This window comes from Cucurbita pepo, unplaced genomic scaffold (assembly GCF_002806865.2).
Source record: "Cucurbita pepo subsp. pepo cultivar mu-cu-16 unplaced genomic scaffold, ASM280686v2 Cp4.1_scaffold000389, whole genome shotgun sequence".
Taxonomy (NCBI): domain Eukaryota; kingdom Viridiplantae; phylum Streptophyta; class Magnoliopsida; order Cucurbitales; family Cucurbitaceae; genus Cucurbita; species Cucurbita pepo.
In genome coordinates, this window is record NW_019646623.1 from 23,792 (window position 1) to 32,575 (window position 8,784).

The 8,784-nt window shown below is 38.6% G+C and overlaps 1 protein-coding gene and 1 long non-coding RNA gene across 2 annotated transcripts; both read right to left on the reverse strand.

Annotated features, from left to right (window-relative positions):
• Positions 1-868: 868 nt before the first annotated feature.
• Positions 869-3,357, reverse strand: LOC111785157. Its single transcript, XR_002813629.1, has 3 exons — positions 2,945-3,357; positions 1,662-1,777; positions 869-1,087 (listed from the first exon to the last, which is right to left on the reverse strand). It is a non-coding gene; the product is annotated as an uncharacterized LOC111785157 (long non-coding RNA).
• Positions 3,358-4,241: 884 nt separating this feature from the next.
• On the reverse strand, positions 4,242-8,442 carry LOC111785153. Its single transcript, XM_023665614.1, has 4 exons — positions 8,332-8,442; positions 8,090-8,152; positions 6,591-7,385; positions 4,242-6,084 (listed from the first exon to the last, which is right to left on the reverse strand). The coding sequence occupies exons 2-4, from the start codon at positions 8,093-8,095 to the stop codon at positions 4,315-4,317; spliced, it is 2,571 nt and encodes an 856-aa protein (XP_023521382.1). The 5' UTR covers positions 8,096-8,152; positions 8,332-8,442; the 3' UTR covers positions 4,242-4,314.
• Between the last annotated feature and the right edge of the window lie 342 nt (positions 8,443-8,784).

The window sequence follows — 8,784 nt, forward strand, 5'->3', positions numbered from 1 at the left end:
GGTGGCAGAGACAGAAACTGCAAAATCGTCTGTATTTGATGGACGCTGACATTATTATACCTTTCAGCAATTTGGTGAACGCATATTGGCCCCTCGAAGTCATCAGCCTTACATTCATTTAGGAGGATTATGTGGCGCATCTGTGCTACATTTAAAGTTCCTGGTGGGGCTGTGCGATCCTCGTATTTACTGGATTTTAGATCTGTATTTCTTTGCTTTGGCATTGGTCTGTCATACCTCTCCACCACAGAGCCCTGTAACGTTATCAGTATCACCAAAATCAGATAAGAATTACTATAAAAGACAGAAAGCAATGTTAGGCTATTAAAATGATAACCATTGTACTTGCTTTTTCAATGTTTTTCTACCACCCTTTAACATCGGTCAAATTTCAAAAACAAAAATAAAAATCATTTTTTAGTTCTTAAAATTTGGATGACAAAAAAATTTAAAAATAAAGTGATGAGCCATATCTCTTCAAAATAAGAAGATAAGAAGTAAAAAATAAAATAATAATTAAAAAAAAACCAAGTGACAAGCCATCCTCGTCTGTGTATGATCACAGCACTGGTCTAGTAAGACCACGGTTATCAAATGATTGAACAATCTACGGTTATTCACTTACAATATATATGAATTTTGATGAAATTTTGTGTATGATCACGGCACTGGTCTCGTAAGACTGGTCAGGAATCAAGGATTATTAATGGAAAAAAGAATAAAGAGAAAGCATCGGATCATGCACTAGAGTTCGAATCAATCGTAAGAATATATGCAATGCCTCGTATTCTAGTTAGAGTAATTTGGCAGCTTTTCGTGGAAACTTACCTCCCTCATCTCAAGTTTTGATCCAGGCTTTGAACTGTATTTGATGGACGCTGACATTATTATACCTTTCAGCAATTTGGTGAACGCATATTGGCCCCTCGAAGTCATCAGCCTTACATTCATTTAGGAGGATTATGTGGCGCATCTGTGCTACATTTAAAGTTCCTGGTGGGGCTGTGCGATCCTCGTATTTACTGGATTTTAGATCTGTATTTCTTTGCTTTGGCATTGGTCTGTCATACCTCTCCACCACAGAGCCCTGTAACGTTATCAGTATCACCAAAATCAGATAAGAATTACTGTAAAAGACAGAAAGCAATGTTAGGCTATTAAAATGGTAACCATTGTACTTGCTTTTTCAATGTTTTTCTACCACCCTTTAACATCGGTCAAATTTCAAAAACAAAAATAAAAATCATTTTTTAGTTGTTAAAATTTGGATGACAAAAAAATTTAAAAATAAAGTGATGAGCCATATCTCTTCAAAATAAGAAGATAAGAAGTAAAAAATAAAATAATAATTAAAAAAAAACCAAGTGACAAGCCATCCTCGTCTGTGTATGATCACAGCACTGGTCTAGTAAGACCACGGTTATCAAATGATTGAACAATCTACGGTTATTCACTTACAATATATATGAATTTTGATGAAATTTTGTGTATGATCACGGCACTGGTCTCGTAAGACTGGTCAGGAATCAAGGATTATTAATGGAAAAAAGAATAAAGAGAAAGCATCGGATCATGCACTAGAGTTCGAATCAATCGTAAGAATATATGCAATGCCTCGTATTCTAGTTAGAGTAATTTGGCAGCTTTTCGTGGAAACTTACCTCCCTCATCTCAAGTTTTGATCCAGGCTTTGATCTAGTTTCGACCCACCATATGGCATCAAACCGTAGATCTCGTTCCTCAAGCACATTTCCAGAATTACTTCCCAAGACACCACCTGAAGAACAGTTGGGAACGGTAAGCATTCAATTATATTATAACAAATGAGTCCATTCCCGCCGGCAAGAGAATCATCAGACTGACTTTGGAGAGATCTTAAGTTTCCATCTAACTGTTGCACAATGCTGACTATTTACATTCATTATCCATAGTTATTGTTCAGAATTGTTCATAATTTTATAGGTAGTTTCTGCATCGATTTGATCTTTATTCCTTTCCAGATTGACCGTCCCAAAAATCAAGCTCATTATCCACATCTGATTATATAGAACTCATAGGATTCTATGGAACTGCATTCGATTCAATGGAGAAAGAGAATCAAACAAAAAGAGACTCCAACTGGAATGTCATTATGCTCCAGAAATAAAATAAAAAAATCATCGATTAGTCTCTAGCATCCAGAACATCTTCCTTGGCCTCTCTATGCTTTCTTTTCATGCTTAGACATTGGAAGCCTAAATCAATGGAAGCTAACGAAAAACATACGCAATAGCAGAGCTGTCTCAATAAATACAACTAACAGAAATAGTATAATGAGAAGAAGGAAAAAGATGCGATCTCAGAAGCAAGTGAACTGTCGAACTCAAAGCTCAGGACCAAAAAATCAAAGAAAACTGTAACCAGAATCAAATGCTCACATTAAACTGTTAAACTATAACCTCAGTTCTAAAAAATCAAACACCACGAGGAAGGAGCGACGGTGATGAACAGTAACCAGAAACATTTCAGTTCAGTGTGACAGAAGCCGACAAACAAAAATGAAAGAAGAAACAGAGACAAAAGCCGATAAACAATGACGAACAGTTACTTCATTGACGATCAGATCAATGAGTGGTAAATGAGCTTAAATCAAAATTCTAGTGGAGAAATACTAGTACATTATCTGAGAAAGATAATCAATAACCGCATGAAATGAAAGAAAGAAAAAAAAGAACCAAAGCGATTGAGAGAAACTGGTAGGAAAGGAACAAAAATAAAGCTCAGTATCGAAACCTGATGATCTACAGCGCATAGGAATTCTACGAAACTGCATTTAATTCAACAGAGAAACATAGTCCTTATTCAATAACCTTAAGCCTCGATTATCAAAGTTCCAGAAAGAATACTAAAAAACAAATCAGAGAAATCAAAGAAACGCAGCCAACGATTAACAAAATACAATTACCAGAATCATGAGCGCCGCTCTCCCGAGCCTCCTCGGCCGCACGCGGCGGAGGTTTTCAATCGACGACACTCTCCATTTTCAACGAAGAGGCAGTGGAATCCACGCTCCAAGCCGGCTTGATTCTTTCCGCCGCTCGACGAAATGCCTATCCCATCGCTTCCTTGTTCAAAACGAGAAACGATCTTACTGAACGAACTGGAATCGGAGATTCAGAATCATTCGAAATTTGTCGCAGAACCAGCGTAAGAATCAAGAACCCTACGCGTCGGAGGGTTTAACGACCATACTTTCCGGAGAAATGGAGACGAAAATTGAAATGACGAATCGGTGAGTCGCGACTCGATTTTACTGAGTTGCCAAACTCGAGCCGCTTTGAAGTTCCTGAAATGAAAGAAAGTTGGAGGGCGAACGTGGCCGATCCGGTTATTTTCATTGAAATGAAACTTGGCGCGGTATTTATATGTGTTCTTTATTAAACGAAGGTTTGTGATTGGATACATCTAAAATGGAAACAAATTAAACTATATAAAAAAGTGGAATAATATTTTATATTATATATAATGGTTGTCTTGGAAATTTATAAGTATAAAATTTTTATAAATTAAAATAATAATAAAATAAGGAAAAACTATATATATAAAATATTCCTAAAATGTGTCGTTTGTTTTAAAAACAAAGCTTATAATCTTTCCATGCTTCAAAAATATAATTAGAGGAGAAAATCCGTTAAATGAAAAATCAACCATTTGTAACCGTCCAAGCCTACCGCTAGAGCCAGTCATCAGGCGGGTGTGTCAGCAAGAATGCTAAGCCTTGAACTGGAGTGAATACCGACTGGTAGGTCAATGAGAACACTGGGCTCCGAAAGGAAGTGGATTGTGAGATTACATATCGATTGGAGAGAGGAACAAATGTCAGCAAGGACACTGGACCTCGAAGGGGGTGGATTGTGAGATCCCATGTTGATTGAAGAGAGGAACGAGTGCGAGCGAGAACACTGGGCTCTGAATGGGGTGGGGATCGTGAGATCCCACCTCAGTTGGGGAGGAGAACGAAACATTTTTTATAAGGGTATGAAAACTCCACCCTAGCAGACACGTTTTAAAAACCTTAAGAGGAAATTCAAAAGGGAAGCCCAAAGAGAACAATATCTTTTAGCAGTGGGCTCGAATGATATCGGCTACTTTTGAAAGAATAAGAATACTTTTCGGGACGGCCGAGCGTCGTAGATAGAGACGGAGAAAAAGAAGATTTCAACTGTTGTTATATAAATATATATATAAATAAACTGTGGCAACCAAGAAGTAAATCTCTTGTTTTGAAGCTTAATTAGATGCTATGATCCTTCTTCCAGGAACTAAGTTTCAAGCTTAAGATAACACCTCACTATTACTATTGCTATTGCTTATACTGTTACTGTTACATGAGCTAACAACTGCTCTATCTTCAATCTTGAATTTTTCAATGCTAAGTCCCAAGTTCTCCGTAGGTCTCACCTTCGGACGAGCACGCTGCGGTGGCGGCCTCATCATCGAGTTATCTTCCAGAAATGAATCCTTATACTTTCGCTTATGTTTGACGTCCAACAATCCTAAGGCTCTTGCTTCTAGCGCTCGAGCTGTCGGAGGTCGGTTTCGGCTACCGACTCTTCTTGAATTTGTTTGAAGCTGCTGATCAGACGTGTCCGGGGCTTCAGAAGTTTTAACTGCTCGAGGATCCCCTGGTTCCTTGCCCGTTTGGTCGGGCTGACCTTCTCGCATTTCCATTACAACAGGTTCGTCGATTTCTGCGTCGGGAGGAACTGGCAAGTTCAAGTCTATTAAGGTACGAGATTGATTGAGGTCGATATCCTTCGAGTTTCCATCGAGGCTAGATATGGGACTGCATCCAGATGAATCAGAAGATTTCTTCTGAGAAGGAGCTGCACCGGGGAGGACGTTCTTACTAGTATTGGCGCCATCTTTAGAGCAGCAGACAGCGTCCTCCTCTTTCGGTTTCGAAGCTACTGAAACAGTACTCGTCGACTTCGAACTACAAGCCTTTAGTCTCCTGCGTTTTTTGGTAACATTAGCTGGTTTCCTTTTGTTGTCGGATCTCGCTTTTTGGCTAGACTGGTTCATAATACCGTTTTGAGGTCGAGTGCCATCGAACGGTAAGGAGCTGCGGTCCTTCGAAACTTCTGCATGTGAATCTGTAGAATCTAGTTCACTAAGTGGAAGCACTTGGTTTGAAACATCAGCTGGAGAACAGTGTCCATTGGAGTAGACCATTTGGTCCTTGTTTCTCCTTGAAGCTTGAGAAGTATAGACAGTCTCGGCCTTGTCGGAATGGCGATCCTCTTCCGAATCAGATTCCTCCAATGATCCGTTCGGAGAGTATAGGTATTTATTTTCGAAATAAGATCGTGGGGAAGAAAAACTTAGTACGTCGACTGGTAAGCTTCGAAGTTCTCGGAATTTGGTTGCACTTCCATTTGCTAGACTGGTGTCGACGACGGTGAACTTCACAATATCGCTGCTCGATGGAGTTCTTGGCTTGAGATAACAATGGCGTTGTTGAGAAGGAAAGTCCTCGTGGTCTACTTTCGAGTCATCGGTCCACCCATTTTCTTCCTTGCTCTTACAACCTTTATCGACATTGTTTTCGAGCTCGAGCAGTCCAGGATCCAAAGCAACTTTACCGAGGACGTCGCTAATTGAATCAAAATAATGGTTTCCCCTTACCAGCCTTCTCCTTGAAAACTTTTTGATACCCGGGACAAGAAAGACCAATGAATGCTTTGTACCAGTGGTAAAACCATTACTCGGCTGCTCGGAGTGCCATCCCCGAGCAAGCAAACGGGGCCAAACAGCTTCCCAGAAGAGATCGTTAGATCGGGCTTTGCTCAACCTGAAATCTCCTGTTAGATAGTTGACAATTTCTAGGGGAGTAAGGGCAGAACATGCTTTCCCAATAGGTATCTCAGGACGGATAGAAGTAACATGGTTCGACTTTAGAGGATCCATCGAAACGCACGTAAGATCTTGCTTCCCTCGCCCGATTCCCACTGCCTCCACAAAAGCTTCCGATCCAACCTTAGCCTTTAACGCAAATACATATTCCTCGAACGACATTTTGCCATCTCCAAACGCTTTTGTGACCTGACAATGCATACAAATATTAGAGCAAAACAAACAAATGCAGCATCACAAACAATATGGACCGCACGTCCACAGACGAAGAATTACTCGATGGCTTAGCATTACATAAAAACTTGAAGCTACTCCTCTAACTACCGTCATGTTCGCATATTTTAAGTCGAAGCCAAAACGGGCCATCTTTTGTTGTGAATACAAATCTTTCGAAGCGGGGAATAAAAAAGATAACGGTATTATATGCACCACGAACTCAATTAGATTGTTTCTATGTATAAATGCATCACTTATGAGATAATCAGGAGTTCAAAGAGAAGAAGCTGAGCCATAAAACTCGAGCGACACAATTATCATGATGGTTAAAGAAGCATGATGCTACAAGCGGACTAGACCGAGCGGTGATTTTCTAACAGGGTTCTTTTATGTTTGATCTTAGCTCAAAAGCTCTATACCAAGCCAACGCAAACAACCTACGCAAGTTAAAGTTGGTATACGGTGAAGCATAAGCGTACCTCCGTTAATGAATTTTTGCAATCCTCTGGTACGAGAAGAAGCAACCGAGAAACCAATTCCTGTTGTCGCCAACCTTTAAACAATCTCTGTCCATAGATGCATTTTCTGCCACGAGCTTTCCGACACTCAGACCATCGGCGGTATTTTTCAGATCGATAAAACCTTCCGTAGTAGAACGACAGAATATCCCCCATCTGTTTGCTTCCAACAAACTTCTTTACCAAAACAAGGTTTTTCCCAAATATGTACAAACCAAGCAGGAAGCTGGCCTCTTCTATACTACTCCAAGGCTCACCGAACACACCGGGAACCAGATATCGACCATCGATATTATCCTTCTGATCTGTTGCAAGCGCAGTTTCTTTCGGTAAAGCTAAATCTGCTGCTTTACCGACCATTATTGTACTACCTGCCATCATCTCCATTGCCTCAATGTTCAACTTTGCATCACCGACTATCTGTTCAGCTTTCAAGACCTCATTTTTGTCGTATTTCTCTACCGAATCTTCACATAGCTCCTCGGAAATCCACATTACCTGAACGGGCAATCCCACAAAAAACTCTTGGAGGTCATTAGCCTGAGTTTCTGCCTCCTTGTAACTCCGAAGCCAGTTTATATCCGATTTCGACAATAGAGGAGGAACTTCAACTTGGTATTCCTCACCGACTCGAGGAGAAACCTCTGGATCTAAAAACTCATCGCATATTTCAGAAGTATCCTGAGAAACCGAACGTTCGGGAGATCTATCCTCATTGTCATTGCTGTCATGGTGATTTTCTTTTACCAAATCCATCTGCCAAAGAGAAACCAGTTTAGCATCTTTCATAAACTCGTCCCTTTCAAATCCGTTTCGGTTCAACGTTTAGCACGTTCTTAAATTCTCGTGACGATCTTAGCTTTGCATCATCTTCTATTACTAATTTTAAAATAACAGGAAACACTAAAACCCTCCAATAGTAACTCAGTTCAGCATTAACAATGAAAAAAACTAAACAACTTCAAATCATTACAAGCTCCAAACCAAAATGCCGACCTTCCTTCGCAATTTGAATCTCCTTAAAAGAAGAACAAACACAAATTCACAAGAACACAGTCACCAATATTCATCAAAATTCTTACAAACAGATTCCATAAACCAGCCGAAACAAGGATTAAGCTCCAAAAATCAAGTGAATTAACTCAATCCAGATCCACTTTCCAGTCCAAAATAAATAAATAACCCGAAAGAACAATCTCACTAAGGTAAATGCCATTTGAACAACTTCATTAAGAACAGATGAACAAATGAACAAATTAAGCCACCAAAAACAAAAAAAGCTGAGAAAAAAAGATAAAAAAACGAAGAATCCAACATTCCAATACGCAGAATTCCAACATGATCCCATCAAATTCCAGCCGATAAAACCAGAAACAGAATAGAATGAACAAATCGCAGAGTAAAAAACATAAAAGAACATAAAAGAAAAGAAGAAATCAGTTATAATAATGATACTCGACCTCCATTGATGAACACAAGCAGCAGAAACCTCAGAAGCAAGCCCACGTGAAAAGAAAAACAACCTGAAAAAGAAAACTAGGTCCTAAAACTTCATCCGATTACGAAGATTGAAACCAAAAAATAATAAACGTGAATATGAATATAGAAATATATAGTTCGTTTCACATATATTTTGGGTATTTACATGAAAAAAAATAAACAAAATAAACGAGAAAATAAAAATAAAAATAAAAATAGGTACCTGGGTTCAAGAAGAGAGCTGAGGTTTCGGTTTCATGCTGCTAATGAAGAGGTTGAAAATCGAGGACTTGGGGGGAGGGAGGAAGAAATAAAAAGGGAAAAAAAAAATTAAAAAAAAAATAATAATAATGAAAATAAAAATTGTAAAGCAAAGTCGTTTATGTAATTTTTTATTTTTTTTTTTTTTAAAAAAAGGGAAATAAATTAAGGCGCAAAGTGGAGTTGCTTCACTGCCGTCAGTGACTCGTGGCACGTAGGATTCCCGATTCCCGATTCCCGATTCGGTTTAATTCGAGTTTTTTTTATTTATTTATTTATCAAAATTATATTTCTCCAAATCTTATTAAAATTATAATACTAAAATAATTTCCTTTTTTTAGTTTTTATTCTTTCCATAATTATCTATTTTTTCCATATATATTTTGTTTTTTTGTTTTTATTATTTTTTCCGATC